The sequence below is a fragment of the Phaseolus vulgaris genome, chromosome 6 (assembly GCF_000499845.2).
Source record: "Phaseolus vulgaris cultivar G19833 chromosome 6, P. vulgaris v2.0, whole genome shotgun sequence".
In the NCBI taxonomy this organism is placed as follows: domain Eukaryota; kingdom Viridiplantae; phylum Streptophyta; class Magnoliopsida; order Fabales; family Fabaceae; genus Phaseolus; species Phaseolus vulgaris.
The window spans coordinates 9,725,128-9,742,455 of NC_023754.2; the positions used below are offsets into that span (position 1 = coordinate 9,725,128).

The 17,328-nt window shown below is 30.3% G+C and overlaps 1 protein-coding gene across 1 annotated transcript; it reads right to left on the reverse strand.

The window, feature by feature from the left end:
- Positions 1 to 2,573: 2,573 nt before the first annotated feature.
- LOC137831069 (phytoene synthase 2, chloroplastic-like) lies at positions 2,574 to 5,477 on the reverse strand. Its single transcript, XM_068638584.1, has 5 exons — positions 4,741 to 5,477; positions 4,421 to 4,471; positions 4,139 to 4,311; positions 3,193 to 3,428; positions 2,574 to 3,033 (listed from the first exon to the last, which is right to left on the reverse strand). Exons 1-5 carry the CDS (start codon positions 5,090 to 5,092, stop codon positions 2,658 to 2,660), a joined length of 1,188 nt encoding a protein of 395 aa, XP_068494685.1. The 5' UTR covers positions 5,093 to 5,477; the 3' UTR covers positions 2,574 to 2,657.
- Between the last annotated feature and the right edge of the window lie 11,851 nt (positions 5,478 to 17,328).

Genomic DNA, 17,328 nt, shown 5'->3' on the forward strand with positions numbered 1-17,328 from the left:
AAAATCCATCAAGTGTCAAACAATCCGTTGATTCAAAATCTCAACCTGTTGAAATTTGTTTCATAACAAAGGCAAATACAAAGTTTTTCCAAATCATTTTAAAATTCACTAAATGTCAAATAACTTGTTGATTCGAAATTTCAACCTGTTGAAATTTCACTTCCTTTTAGAAAACCTATCTTTTCAAAAGGTTAAAGGTTCAAATGAACTTGGATCATCTTAAGGAATGAATTAACAAGTTTTAAACAACTAGACACACACATACACACAATAGCAAGGTCTTCAAGCTATCCACTTGGATTTGGAGACATCAAAGCATCTTGTTCAACAATAATGGTTTTAGATCCTCATTTCTTTGACCTCGATTTAAGAAGTTTTATTCTACTATACTTGATAATACTTCTTGGATTGTTGGTACAGGTACTTTTATTAATTTATGGAATGTTAAATGGTGTTCTACTACTTCTTTAGCAAATATAGTCTCCCAGTTTTGGACTGGTTGTGATTGGAATATTCCTTTGCCTTTACAGCAGATGCCTCATTTGTTTAATCATATCATAGGGAGGAACAAAATATTCTTAATTGGATTCTAGATGAGTCTGGTCGTTTTAGTCTTAAATCTGCTAGAACTTTTTTCTTGGAACCACGAGTTCCCTATGATTGGGGTAAATTTATTTGGTTTTCATCTATTCCGCCTTCCAAAACTCTAGTACTCTAGAAAGTTATTCGTGGGCGACTTTCTATCGATTAACATATTCAGTATAAAGGTTTGCATATATGTTCTATGTGTACACTTTGTGGAAAGCATGAGGAATCTATTCAACATTTATTTTTTAAACGTTCTACTTCTTTGCGTATTTGGAGTTGGGTTTGGCAGATTTTCCTTACTCCTCAATTCTAATAAGGATGTTCTTCTTTCTTTTATTAAGAGTGACGGTAGTCCTTTGGTTAAATTGCTTAAGCTTGTTGTGATAACTTTTTTTATTTGGATGATATGGCGTATAAGGAATTATGCTAGATTTCAAGATAAGATTGATGTTTTTAAGGCTATTTCAGTAATTAAAGATTTAACTTGTCTTGTGGGAAATTCGTCTAAAGCTTCAATGAAGAATGATATGTTGGATTTCAATGTGATTAAGTTTTTTGGTATTAATACTCGTACTGGTAAAGTTCTTTGTCCTCTTCCTGTTAGATGGGAGTTCCCTTCACCAGGCTAGGTTAAAATCAACACTAATAGGGCTGCTCGGGGATATGTGGTTTTGCTACTTGTGGAGGTATTTTCCGTGAGAGTATGGGGGAGTTTATTGGTGGGTTCTCTGTGTTTTTTGATGTTCAGACTGCTTTGGTTGCTGAGTTTTATGTAGTTATATATGCTATGGAGGAAGCTCAAAGGATGAAGCTTACTAGTGTATGGCTTGAATGTGATTCTGCCTTGGTTTGTGTTGCATTTACTGCTAGAACTAATGTATCGTGGATGTTTCGTAATCGATGACATACTTGTCTTAATTACTGTGGAAAAATCAGGTTTAGGTTTACTCATATTTTTTTTTGAAGGGAATGTGTGTGCTGATAAGTTGGCTAATTTAGGATTTATTCATAGAGAATCATTTCATTGGTATAATAAGCTTCCTTCTAATATGTTTTTAGAATTATTTATGAATATGTATAGTCTACCTATGTACCGTTTTTGTTAACATATGAGTTTTGGTATAGTCCTCCATAATTTTTTTTGTATTTTCATTTTTTTTATTTTTAATAATACTTTTTTCGTGCGATGACAGATAATTGTTGTTACTTGAGGTATAACATAGCTGATATGTCAAGTTGCATAATAAAGTTAAACATGAAAGCTTTATAAAAAAAGATGAATAAGGTTTATTTGATCGACAACATTCAAACTATTAAATAGATATTTATTATTTAATTACAAAATGAAAGTAAATTTTTTGTATTAATAATTTTTTTAAAGAGAATATTAATTATAATATACATATAGCTATATCAATATTTTATGTTTTCATAACTATCGTTATTTATAGTATAACAAAAACATAAAAAATATTATACAATCTTGTGTAATAATAAAACTTTTACAATAAAATAATAAAATATTATCAATATATTTAAAATTATTCAACCACATTAAAATTAAATGGTTCATAAGTTAATTATAAAATAACGTCTATCAAGAGATTCATCTTGTACCATAAATATATGTAAAATAATAATAATAATAATAATAATTTTACAAATCTTAAATATCAATCATAATAAACTTGATATAACACAAATAAAAATTTAAAATTTAATTATATATAGCTATAATGATAACAATAATCACTATAAATATTTTAAATCATTTCATTTTTTTTATTTTTTCTTTAAGAAATCCCAATTTTTGAATGGGTGAAAAATTTAGCAGAGGATAGATTTTGCTCCCCTCATCAATATTGAACCAACTTTCTTTTATTTTTTAAAATCTCCTTTCTTATTTCCTCTGTATCTCTCCGCTAGACCTATCTTTCAATAATGAATGGAATTCTCTCCAATATTTTTTACAGGGAAGTATAGAATTAACACTTGAAAAAATTATACACTTTAATAGCTTTGTGATATCTAGTGAACAGAATTTACAAGCTGAAACACTTTGATGGTCTTTACTTAGTTGTAACCATTTTGGTTAAGTTTTTTGAGGGACCTATAAGTGCTCTTCCATAAGCTGCAGGCAGTGACAAGAGCTTCTTAAGTTTCCCTACATAAGCTCTTTTGGTGAAGTTATTGTAGTCATTAGCCTCAATAGAATCCAAGATTTGCCTATACAACAACAAAGATGCCCACACTGGCCATCTGCTTGCAGAACTCAGCTCTGAAACTCCCTTTTCTGCCTCATCAAAAAACATCCTAGCTCTTTGGATTTGTCCCTTCATGAAATTTCTCCACTTGTCTGTAACTTTCCCTATCAAAATGTCCTCATCTGATAGCCCAGCTTGTGCTAGTTCATCTTGTGGAAGATATACTCTTCCTCTTCTTGCACTATAATCATCAAGAACAACAAATAATTATTGTTTTTTATGGTTAATGCAGGTTCTTGCAATTGAGGTTTTATGTATGAGCATCAGTGATACTTAAACTTCAAGGTGTGATTCTACCTTCTCTAAATAGATTGAAGTACAAGATACAAAAGATTCTTACTCTTCTCCAACGTCTCTGAGAATGTTGGTAAGTTGATTAGCAATTCCAAGTGCCAATGCAGCATTGTAGATGCTCTCTGTTGAAGCCTTTGATTCTGGTGCAATCCCCATTACTGGGACACTCATAAGGCCCACTGTCCCTGCTACATAGTAGCAGTAAAGGTAGAGTTCATCAAAGTTATTGTATCTTGACTTTCTCAGGTCCAGCCTCATCCCTTCAACCATGTCCTTAAATGGCTAATCAAACAGACAAATTCATTGTAAATAGATCCAGTTTCAGCACATAAAAAATAACTGGTACCCCTATTGTTGCTTTAATTTATACATAATTTAGCATTAGATATTCTATATTATACAATTCAAAACTAATCTTGTGGAACACAAGCTCCTTATTCATTACTTTCAACTAGTAAGAACAACTCCATTAACTTTATTTTTTTCAAGACAATTGCATGCTTGGTACCTCTTATTTCGGGAAAAGTAATTGTTTCTTTGTTTTATGCTTTCTTGGAAAGTTGTACATAGGAAAAAGGAATATTTTTTTTTCTCTAAATAAGTTAAGAATGTACATTTTCCTCACTTTTTTTATGTCCCTTGAGAACAACCATTTTCCTTGTTCTTGAATTTGGGTTTGGCTAACTCTACCTCAAAAGGTTGACCACCACAACTCCTTCACATCCAGATTAGACATTTTTACAAAAGTTTCAAGTCAAGGCAGATTTTTTAAACTTTCAGAGCGAGTCAATGTTGGATCTGTGACAAACTCTGATACCATCTTTTAAATTTGATCTGATCTTAACTGAACTTGAAAAACTAATGTGAGATGTAAACACTTATTTGACTAGTTTTGAATTCTGATGTAAATAAAGATTTATCTTCCCTACAAACTATGAAAGGTAAGAGGTTCAATTTAAGAGCCCAGTTTTGAGGCTTGAGCTGTGGTCTACCTGTATATCAACTGGGTACTTTGAGACTGTATCTGAGAGAGCAGCATCATACATATCATAAGGGCGCCCTTCAAAAACATCATATAATCTTTTCTCCCACCTGTCCAAGGCCTTTGGTGTGATGTGAGAAGCATTAGGACCATCCACTAGCTCATCTGTTCTTCTACACCACACTTTCAATGCACAAAGTGTAGTCAATTTCAATCTCAGTAAGAAAATAATGGACCACAAGCCTCATTGGATAAGCTTTTTTAGCATGCCAATTAGGATAAGCACACATACCATATATGGCCCAGATGGCTTTTCTGCGCTCTTGGGTCATCAATTGTGTGCCTGTGATATGCAGTTTATAAATGAACCAATCAAATTGACTACAACATATACTAAGAAACATTAAATAGACCAGCGAAGGAGAGTCACTATTAACTAGAATCAACCAAGAAGTAAGAGGAAAGTGTAAAATTTGAACAATGAACGGGTCACTTATTCAGAACAGGTAGCCAATGACTGAAGTTTCTTATTATGTAACTGATATAGTAATGAAATTCTACAAATTAACAAGAACTACTCATTAAGAGACAATGATGTGTAGAGAGAAGTACCTAGATAAAATGTCTTCGCATATTCAGCACAGACTTCACCACACCTATCATAAGCAACACTCAACAGATCCCCTTGGATTAAACCACCTTCAATTGGTTTGTTCAAATTCAGAGCTCTCTTAGTACCCTTATTCTGCTCCTTGACCAGTGCTGCTTGCTTCAACACCACTTCATAGACCCTCTCTTCTGAAGATCTTGAAGGGTCTGCCACTGCAGGTGAAAAGCTTGCAAAAGTGATGCCATTGCACAGTCCAAACCTCCTCTGGCTCCTCCCACCTCTCCCTGCAAGACCGACAATAGAGATGGGGTTCTCCTTGGGTCCACAACTCACCCAAAGAAGAATACCAGACATCTCAGGCACTATGCAATTTCCTCTACTTTTTGTGCTGCACCTTTGAGTGACTCAAGAACTGATGAAGTGCCCACCAGAACACAAAAAGAGAGGGAGAAAAAGGTAGAAAATTTAAGTAGTTGTAAGTAACTTTGAGGATCTACTTGTGTGGGAAAAATGGTTGGTTTTATGAGGCTGTCACAAGTTTTAGGACCAACCCATTATTGTGAGTGTAAGGATAGGGAGAGAAATGTGATTGGAAGGCTAAATGTAAAGGCAATCTCTTCGTTGAGGAATATGCTCAGTTGTAACCTTAGCTGACACATGTAAATGTATGGACGGTGGTATAGTAATCTTGAACTTCCACAACTTGTTTGTCTTCAATGTAATAATACTATTTTTTCTCACACACTGTCTCTCTGTCTACCCTTTTTAACGGTTCTGAATTTGTGGTCCAATGTTTGTTTTTCTCTGTACACTTGCATGGGTTAAAATGTGGCTGAGAATGACTTGTTAGCATCTACTTCAACACTAGCACAAACATGGTTAGCATGAACTGGTTTTACCACCAAATCTAGAGCTTTTTTAAAAGAAAATTTAAAAAAGTATTAAGTATTTAATTAAGTGGTAGTAAAATTGTAGGTATAATTACAATTTTCTATCTTTTTTATTTTAGTATTTTTGACTTTTTGAAGTTGAGTCAATTTCATGTTTTCATGCTGCCTCTAAAGGTGACTTAATTTTACTTGCATATACTCTACTATTATTTATTTTTATTGTGTTTTAATTCCAGATTCACCTAAGAAAATGTCATTTTTTTAATAGAATATTATTCAATAAAAATGAATTTTAAAGATAATAAACAATTAATTATTATACTGACTAAATTAGATATTTTTGTAAAAATTAACAAAATTATTGATATCTAAATTAGTTTTTATTATTAATAAATAATTTCTAAATTTATATTTAATTAACTACCAAAGTTTTAATTACCAATTATTTAGTTTTTAAAATTATAGTTAAAACCTTAATACCTAATTAGATACAAATTTAGAAACTATTAATAAAAATTAATTTAAATATCAATAATTTTTTAATTTCTATTATAGTATCTAATTTAGTCAATATAATAAATAATTATTTTTGTTTCTAAAATTGATTTTATTTAATAATTGTTTTAATATTCAATACAAATTACCTAGACATACGTTTAATTTATCAAAATAATAAATAAATAAACATAAGTCCAATTATATATCATTCTACAAATTCAAATTTTAAAAAATAATAACAAATAAAAGTTTTATGTAATGTTACAACTTTTATTATCCAAACTAAAAGAATAAAAATTGTAATTCAAGTGATGATTTTGTGAAAAGAAAAATATAAAGCGGTAATTTCTCTCTATTTATTTACGACATATTACAATAAATATTTTTTTAAATTTACGAATTTTGTAATTTCCCTAAAAAAACTACACTAAACAGATTAAAAAACCGGCGTGAACTCATGATTTACAAATTATTTAAACATTGAATCTGATAATTGAGTGTGTACAAAAAAAAATACAGTTCATACATAAATTTCACAATCTAAAATGACTAATCTCGACATTATACTTTGGATAAAAAATTGAATCGTAATCAATCTATAGAGTTGTAAACTTTGATTTGTGTAATTTCCATGTCCACTCATTGAAGGAACTTGTCAAATGATTAATCTCTGTCTAATACTTTGGATTAAAAAAATTAAAATGTAATCAATGTGGCGTTGGAAACTTTGATTTGTGTAATTATCATGTACACTCATCAAACTAACTTGTCATAAATATGAAAGGATATATATAATTGTACTTGAATTTTCATTAATATTGTTCTTTGCATGTGCTTTTAAGTAGATTTTTAATTTAGTTCTCACATCAATCAAGATTAGGGTCTCTTTCAATAAATAATTTAATCAAGTAGTAATTTGACTAAAGCTTACCTTGCATGAGAGTTTATAGTTTATATGAGTTTAATTTAATATGTTTAACTTGACAAACATTACCATAATCATTATTAAAATAAGTTACATAGTGTATAAAAAGTCATAAATCTCTAGTAATGAATAGTTTTGATTTTCATTTAAAATAACTTTTAGGACAAAATTATTATATAACTTCACATCTCAATTTAGTTAATGAATAATTATCAATAACTTAAAATATAATATGATATACATGAACAAAATGTTAATATAAAAAAGTTAATATTTTTATTTGTAATTTCACAATCTACATAGGTTTACCTTTACATATATTATAATTTGATGGTGAAATCTTCAAAATGAGTACCACTTATCTAAATGTATTGTCATTTCCTTGAGTTTTAAAACAAATTATGCATGCATTTACCCATATGATAAGACTAATCAAAATAAATTTGAAAAAGTTCTTTCATATATATCACTAAATCAACATGAACTGAGAAACGAAGATATAAAACAATCAAAGAGTGACTCCATAACCACAACCTACCTTATTTTGGCTTATTATTTTGAGAATCATTTAGGAAACAACAATGGATCTTTGAAATAGTATAAGAGTGCATGATTTTTTTATACTTAAACGGAAACGATAGAGATTTGCATGTATGAGTGATTATTATCTTAGATCTGTAAAGATTGTTATGAGAAAAAAAAAAGTGAAAGCATCAAGCATGTGCATATGATTAAGTTTTTAATATTTTTTCTCTGCACATCCAATAACCGAAACATATAACCATATATATGGTGTAGGGTTTATGACTCTTGGTTTTGGAGAAATATAATAACGTATACTCCAAATAAAAAAATAATATGATGGAAGTTAGCACAAGAGAGGTACAGTTTAAGACAAGTGACACAAATAAAAAACTTAAAACTAGTATTAAAATATTTTGAAATTAACTAGGGACATGTACCTCATACGAATACACGTAGGTTCATCCCTTTATACGCCAACTTTGTTTAAATAGAATCATGTAAAACTATATAATTGTATAAGAAAATATTTTATAAATAAAAATAATTAATTAGTATTGATTAAATTAAATATTATTTTATAAAGTTGGTAACTAATATAAAAATTATAAAAATATAAAAAGTATGCAAATTAAAATGACAGGTTCAGATAAAGTTGAATCTAAGGGCTCTACTCAATCCACCTACCCATTCAAACCTACTTAACCCCATAATAATTTTGTTGGTTGAGTTGATTTTCTACTCCACTCAATGGTTGAGTAATAGATTAATACGTTTCAAATCTTATAAAGTTATTCAAATATTATCTTTTTAAATAAAATAGTTTTGATATCTTTAAAATAGTCATAATTCATTTTAATTCACTTAAAAATATTATAGTTTTTTTTATATAAAACTAAATTGTGTCAAATTTATTCCTAATTACTAATTAACTCTGGTAATAGTAGGCTATATAAACGATATCAAACATGTGAAAACTATTTTTGGTGAAATCACTAAAAAAATAATGATAATAGAGTTCCCAAAAGAACGACGCAAAGAGCAAAAAGAGAGAGCCTATATGGGGTTAGTGTGGGCTTAGTGTCCCAATAGAAACGAAAGCTAATATTTTGGTGGCTATTCATTAGAGACGGCTTCCAATGGGACACAAATTTACAAGATAGTGTTGGCTAGGCCTACATAAAGAAAAATATATTATTTAACTATAACGTAGGTTTGAGAGACACTAAAATGGATATAAAATTAAATAATTATTAAGAAGTGGACTTTAGACCTAACTCTACCTCAAAAAATCAACTTATAAGGTGAGGTTTGCACTCACTTATATACTATGAAATGTCGTAATCTCTAGTACACACCCCTTTCACGTCGAGACTACCAACTGGTGCGTGAGACTATATATTATGGGTGGTCCGATAACGAGCCAATAGGGGGTGGTCTGATAAGCCCAACAAACAATCACTAGGATAGGCTTGAAATGGCTCTGAGACCATATTAGAAACTGAACTTTAAGCCTAACTCAACCTCATAAAACCGGCTTATAAGGTGAGGTTTGCACCCACTTATATAATATGAAATGTCCTAACTCTAGTTGATGTGGGATCTTCAACAATAATTAACTTAGAGTGGGCTAAAGTGACAATAAACGTCCACTCACCTTAGTGTCACCTAGACCTACATTAAATGTAATACAATATTAACTTTCATCCACTTTGTGTCCCCATTCTCGATGCAATATCATTCTGCAACTTACTTTTTAATTGCATATACTTTGTGTCCCCATTATAGACGCTAACTTATTATTATTATTTTAATAATTTTTAACTTGCATCCACTTTGTGTTTCCATTATAAAGTTAATATTATTCTGTCACTTAATTTTTTTCATTGCATCTACTTTGTGTCCCAATTCTAGACACTAACTTATTATTATTTTAATAATTTTTAGTGTGAGTTAAAGGTCTCCATTATGGACACAATATTTGACATTTATTTTTGTGTCTAACTTGAGTAGACTTCACCCATACTAGTGACTTCTTTTTTATAGTCCCGCCTTTTGTTGGCAACTACAATGAATTTTTATTATAGTGAATATATGTTTAGTCTCTCTAAAGTATAATATTTCATTCTCTGAAAAATATTTCATTTGTTTTTTATCTCTACAAAATTTAAATTTGAGTTAGTAAAATGGTGTTAATATTTATCACAATTAATGATATGATTAAAATTAGTCTTATAATAATATTGGCATTGTTGTGTCATTCAAAAGATAACTATTCTTAGGGGATGTTTTTGGCGTTCTTTGATTTGATTTTGAACTAAAACTCCATCCAAACCAATAAAAAAGAATGTGCAAATGATTTGGAATTATACAATCAAAACCAAATTTATAAAGAAATATTTGTTGAGAAACTAGAGGCATTCACAACTAATGAATTTAAACTACATATTTATTGTTCTCAAACATTACATGAATAAAAAATTGGGACGAAATACAATGATGAAATGTCTCTACCGATGGAAGCAAATTTTTTCTTCTTCCACTTTTTGGGAATATGAAATGTGGAAAGTGTTTTAGAGATGGGAAAAGGTGTAGGAAGTGTTTATCACTAGAACACTTAATGGTGTGGCCAAATGTTTGGCTTTGATAGATTTGGAGGAGTTTCAAATGTGCAGGAACTAGAGAAAAAACTTGATGGTATTTGGATGGAAAATAGGAAAATGGTATTATAGAAGAGAACAGAGGTTGGTTCGAGACGATTCTCAAATCATCATGTTGTGGACTAACAACATTATCTCTGGTAATAAAATAATGTGGTTGGTTGCAGGGGCACACCTTTGTCTATGTAGAGTAAAGAATGTTTTGAAAAGGTTGTAGTCATAGGAACTTTGGTCAATTTACAAGGAACTTTGGTAAGGAAATAAGGTTCACGTTAGTATTGTAAAGAAAATTGAAATGATGGAAGATCGAGATACTAAAATGAAATAGAAAAGAGATAAGGGGAGTAAATTAAGTTTAAATATACGGGGGCTAGGGGGAGAAATTAAACGAATATATATGAAAGAAATAACGTAGAAGAAAGAAGTTGATAGTGTGCATCCAAGAAATTAAGGGTGAGAATATTAGTACAGAGGAATGTTATGTTAAGTAAGCAAACAATCAATATTCATCACATGATCTCATAATATAATATCTATATGTTTTGATGATAATAAATACTATAAGGTATGTTATGGTATAACAAACTTATTCATGTGTAGAATAAGTTTAGAAAAAAAATAATAAAAAAGATGAGTAAGGCCCACTAACGCCAACACATCAGACGATATATACCAACAACAAAAGGTTGTTAGATGAAACAATGACACATGCTCACAGTAGAAGATCTTCATACCATTCAACCTTCGTGTTTATGTTACATAAATATTCTAAGTGACTAACATATTCAAAGAGAACACCGAAAATGAAGAACGTTGCACATATAAAAAGATTATATGAGAAAAGTTTGCATCAAACGAAACTCTTTAGACAAAAGACATATTAGACGAAGCTCGTGAGAAGCTCATATCAAGTGATAGACCCTACGATATCAATGAATGGATCAGAAAAAAGAGTTGAGAAGATCATATAAGATGATCCTAGTGCTCATGAACATTATTTTCAAATAAGAGTGTCACTTAATGGATTTTGGAAAGTTCTTATATGATTAGTTTTTCACTGTAAAAGTCTTCGAAAAACAGAGTATGAATATTCTATATTAAAGAGTTTTCCGAAATATGATTAGTGGAATAAAATTAAGGTTAAATATAGTTATGTTACAATGTTATGATTTTATATTAACTTTAAATTTTTTTGAATATACATTCAAAGTAAAATATCTAAGAAAAGAAAGTCTCAATAATTAGAAGATATTATAAAGGTTCTGTTTCAGTGATATCCATTAATTAAAATATAAATTATAATGTTCACTTATACTTATTTTGTTCCCAAATGCTATCAAAGGGACTTAAAGATGTGAGTAAAACTAAGAACCAAAGTTTTCTCTTTCAACATTGAACGAGAAAATGATGAAGATGAGAAATTTGATTTTCATAGATCAAGAGTAAATCAATATCAAGGAGATACGAAAGAAGATATTCAGAGAGAAAGATGTTTTGAAGTGAATACAAGTCATAAGACGCATTGTACAACAAAAAGGATTTTAGACACCAATAACAAACCATGACCTAAATGGTAAAAACTGTTATATAAGCTTTAGGCAATTAGTTGACAACGAATTCCTAGTCATGATCTAAGTGATCATTGGCTAAAGTAATAAACAATAAGTTTTTGTTTAGACAACAAAATTATAAAATCGTTGTCTAAAATATGACAATAAACAATACTTTAAAACCAATTTATTCAATGAATTTTTGTAGTATTTGCTTATTCTTTTAAGTCACAATTTAAAAATTGTGGACATATGTTTTAAGTAACTTTTTTAAGTGTTGCTTAAAGTATAAAACAATGATACTATTTTAGCCAAGGATTTTAAAACTATTGCCTATAGGAATCCATGAACCATAAACAACACTTTTTCAAATGTGGAAATATAAAAATAAAACCATTTAAATATATTTTACAATATTATTTTAATTTTGTTTATATATTTACGTGACCGTATTTTAAATCATATATTAATAGAATTATTTTAAAGATATTAAATAAAATAAATTTATTTTATTAATGTAGTGGAAACTAAATAAAATAAATAAATTGAAATTATTAATTAGAACACTTATAATATATATACTAGAATTTAAAATATATTGCAATTATGAATTTGACAATTGGATTCTTTCTAAAAGTGAAAACAATCAAGGCTTTCACTACAAAAAAAACTTTTATTAGAAAGGGAAAAAGGCGGACATTAATCACAAAAAGCCCACGCAAAGATGCAATTAACATGGGTTTTGCCTTCACACAACTTTGAAGCTAATATCTTTGTCGCAAAAAAAATTGTCGGGTGCATGGCGTCGCAAAAAGTTGGCTTGCGTGGGCTTTGCCTACAAGTTGCCAACACAAAAAATTACAAATGTTAACTTAAGCGAGGGCTTAGCCTTAGACAGAAAGTGAGGGCTTAGGCTTAGCTAGGGGGACAATAAAATTAGCGTAGGCTTAGCCTTGGATAAGGGGACAATAAAATTAAACATAAAGCGTGGGCTTAGCCTTCGATAGTGAGACAATAAAATTAGAATAAAGCGAGGGCTTAACCTTGGTAAAGTGACAATGAAATTAGAATGGGCTTAACCTTGGATATGTGGACACATAATTTTTTTTTGTATGCACTATTTTGGGCAGCTATTGAACTCTACTTTTAAATAAAAGTTTGGATTTTAAATATTAAATATTAATATTTTTTAATTTGCTTTTTCTTTTTTTGCAATAGCATTAAAAAGAAAAAAACATCAATGAATTGATAAGTTAAAAACTAAAAAACAAAAGTAATGAATAAATTATTATATTGATGAATAAAAAGTGTTTAAGCACCGGAAGATGGGCATTAATTAGTTAGCTTGGTTATCTTAGTGATTTCATTATTCTTCTTCTTAGGTTTAGGCTTTGTTGAAATGCCTTCCATTTGCGTTGCTTACTAGTTATGTTTTATCGAAACATATGCAATGAAAAAACTATCATTTTAATACATTTAAGAAACTTTGTTCTATAATAAATATTTTTATTATAGAAAGTTATGCACCCAACGGCTGGTTCTCTAGCTTAAGTTATGCTTAAGTTAGTAATTTAGCTGGATGACCACAGTTGTGAATGAGTAGTTTGATAGGCTGGTTCTCTAGCTTCCGTGATCATCTTCTCTGGATTCCATGAATATATTGCTTATCTAGTTTCTCTGGACACATAACATAGTATCTAAAACTGGGGATCGTACAACAGCAACAAAGGTTTAAGGATAGCTACATACACAAACATTTAAATCATATGGTATAACATCTTGGCTCTTATATGTTAAAGAGAGGATTATATTCAAAATTGTATATTGATCACACAGAATCCTCTATGGAGTTACTAATTAAATTGCAGATGTCACTGCATATACCCTAAAAGAGAATAGCCACATTTACAAACTTTTTCTATTTCACTATAGATGAAAGAAGCCTTAGAATAGCTCCATATACAAACTTTTAATGTTTTATGTAGATGAAAGAGGCACAGGCCCAAGTCAAAAACCTGTTCAGTTTTAAATTCTAATCAATATCAAAACTAGATGAAAAGGTATGGATTATCCTGCACACACTATATTGGCCATATCATTGGTCAACATGAAGTTTTCATCATGCATGATGTATGTATATTGCATAAGGAATAAGAGAAAATACTGTTGAATTGATGACATAGTGCAGGAGGCCAATATAAAACAATAACTCTTGAACAACAAAACAGATCCATGCATAATCCAAATATAAAACAATACCATTTCTAATTTTTGGATTGATTTCCACAGTGAATCTAATTACACCAAAATGAAGAAGTTTGTGATTGAACATTGAAGGGCAATGACACTTGCCAAATGTTTTAAGCAAAGATAGATGTCACAACCCAGTGTGTCTGTCTTGACAGAGGATGAGAAGAGAACATATATATCTACGTACCTCACAAAATTGCAATATTTTCCCAAAACAGAAAAATGAGAGATACTGCATGAACACACTGCCCATAAGATACTTACCCAAAATTGCAATCCTTTTTCCCTTGCTTATATCACGAACTTTTACTGCATGAACTCACTCACTCATCACAACACTACCAAGAAGATAAGAACATGCACATCACAACACTACCAAGAAGATAAAAACATGCTCATCACAACACTGCCAAGAAGATAAAAACATGCAAAGAGTCATGCATGCAATGTGAGTAATAGATAAATGACTCAACCTCTCCATGTCTTTCTATTGCATTGCATAAATTCTTGTCAAGGAAACTACAAACCAAACTTAAGAAATGTTTTAAGAAAACTTACAAAATGATGAACTCAAGGCAGGGGTTGATCCAAAATTTGCTACACCAAAACAATCCAAAATTAATTCAGTACTAGAAAACTAAAGATCAATAATTCTCTCCTTAATTTCAATTGCACCATGTAAAAGGGTCAAATTTCACTATGAATCCAGGACTGGTAAAAGCTAAGAGAAGCCTAAATTACTTAGAAATGGACAACTTAAAAAAGAGAGTAAAAATTGCGAAAAAAAAATGCATAAGGGGCAATAGAGAAAGAAGCAAGAGTTCACTGACAAGTGGCATGGCTGAACATGGCAAGAAACATAAACTTTTAATGGCCATGATATATTTTCTTTATCTTTTTTTCACAATTAATTCAGTACTTCATATTAAGTAGTTAGAAATTCTGCCAGACAATTCCTCCCCAAATTACACGACCTCTAAACCCACAAGAACTGCCAGACTGCCAGTCAAACTACAAGGTTAGCAATGAATCCAACCAAAACTTAGAATCCAAACAAGAAGTTTAGTCAGTCACAAATAAAGACACAAGAATGGTAAGGGTAACAAAACCTAAAGCTTCACAAATCCCCTGGGATGTGTTTCCACATCCTACCTCACATATCAGTCTGGAAAAATATGCTCTATCTACAATGTTTCAAATAAAGGGGAGACATCTTCCCTGAGCATTTTATTATTACTAACCTATGATTTGATAAAAAGAACCAACATATTCAAAGATCAAACAACTAGATTTGTCATATTTCAATAATCAGACAAAAACAATATTCAAATTTATGTTTTTTAATCCTCAACCAGAATCCCCTGCTGAAAAAGAACTAACACAAAGTTACATATGATAGATCTCTGTCATCAAATAAATAACTACATCCAAACTCAAGTAAGCATCTCCTTCCAGTATTTAGATCTCCTACCTCACATCCGTGGCTTGTTTTTCGTGTACACTAGAAGATTTTAATCCTTAACCGGTCTTACATGCTAAAAAGAAATGAACACAAACGAATCAACACCTAGACATAAAAAATTTAAGAACTATATTTAAATTCAAATAGATATTGGTAATAAAGACCAAGAATTTAAGAAAGCATAAGATGAATTGAAGGAATAAAAAAACCAGAGAAATTCAAATAGCCAGTCCCAGTTAAAGACAAAAATATGTGTGGATACCAAAACCTAGAGCTTCAAGGATACTCACATCTGTCCTATGTAACATCTGTTGCATGTTTGTCCTGTACTGTACATCCCAAGAATTCAGGAAGGCTATAACGGCTCATAGAGTTGAAGTATAGAGACAATAATACATTCAAAACAAAGAAAGACATCATAAAAACAAATGACAATTCAATCCTTATTCTTCGTGATCAAATCTCAAGAAATCAAATAGAAAGGAAACTCATGAAATTAGGTTATCCTGAATTATTGGTCATTCTAAACACTTCCAGATTTTAATCCTCAACCATTCTTGAGGCCTCCAAATGATAAAAAGGAATGAACACAAACAAATCAACACCTAAAAAGGAATGAATGCAAACAAATCAACACCTAAAATGGAATGAAAACAAGCAAATCAACATCTAGACGTAGCAAAAAAGGCTCCATACATTTAAAAAAAAAATGTTGTTTAATAGCAAAGAACACAAACAAATGCAAGTCGAAGGGATGAGACCAAGCCTATGAGAAACACAAATAACTAGGAAATGATGAAAAAGAAAGAAAAAAAATAAAACATTAACATTTAGAGGGGATTTCATCTTAAAAAAGTAGACTCCATACATTTAAAAGGAAGAAAGTTGTTTGATACCTATGAACACAAAAAAATGCAAGTCAAAGGGAATGAAACTCAATCCTCGAATGAATAACCACCTCACTTCCAAATAACACATCAATCCTCGAATGAATAACCACATCACTTCCAAATAACACATCCTGAGATCGCAGTGAATTAAATACTATAGCTGATAAGAAAGAAACAAAGGTTGTTTTGACAACAAAGAACATGAAAGGAAACAAAACTCTCTTTGCTATTAAATGACTCAGTTGCCGAAAGAAATGTCTGAGTGTGGACTACAAAGAGAAAATTAAATGGATGACACAGACGTTTACATTGCCTGTCATAGAGAGGTAAGCAATCCCAGTCCACAAGTTTATCCGTGAATAATAGCAGCAAAGAAAATAATAAACAGAATAAAACCTAAATTTCCACAGGGTCCTGACCACTATTTCCCAAACCTACACCACCAATTCATTTTCTCCAATGATAAATTATGCAAGAACAAGTTCAAAATTCATTTGTTGATGCAGGAAATAAACAAAATAAAAAGTTATGTAATCAAAGAATGGAGGCAAATAATCCTGAGCTCTTGCTAATTACACTACTAAAATTAAAAGAATAACTTCAAGATCCATCTTTTCAATACTGTTCCTCCTAAGAAAAAAATTTAATTTTCAGAACTTCAATACAAAAGATCAATAATCTTGAAACACAAATTAGGCAAGGACATTGATGCTTTGCAAAAACCAAGTTCAAAATTCATTTGTCAATGAAGGAAACTATTAAAGGCAAAATAAAGTTTTGTTATAAAAAAATTGAAACCAAATAGTCCTGAGCTCTTGCTAATTACCACACATCCCTATAAAGAACAATAATTCAACAAAACTATAACTAATAATAAAGGACTATTAGATAAATTAAAAAATTAAGGGAGACTCATGGAAAAGCTAAAGAAGTCTCATGGCAA

Excerpts from the sequence above, each read along its gene's own strand:
- LOC137831069 (XM_068638584.1), bottom strand. The coding sequence starts at position 5,092 with ATGTCTGGTATTCTTCTTTGGGTGAGTTGTGGACCCAAGGAGAACCCC. Across the intron at positions 4,312-4,420 it reads AGCCATCTGGGCCATATATG|TGTGGTGTAGAAGAACAGAT; the intron begins GTATGTGTGCTT and ends GTGCATTGAAAG. Across the intron at positions 3,429-4,138 it reads AGTACCCAGTTGATATACAG|CCATTTAAGGACATGGTTGA; the intron begins GTAGACCACAGC and ends CTGTTTGATTAG.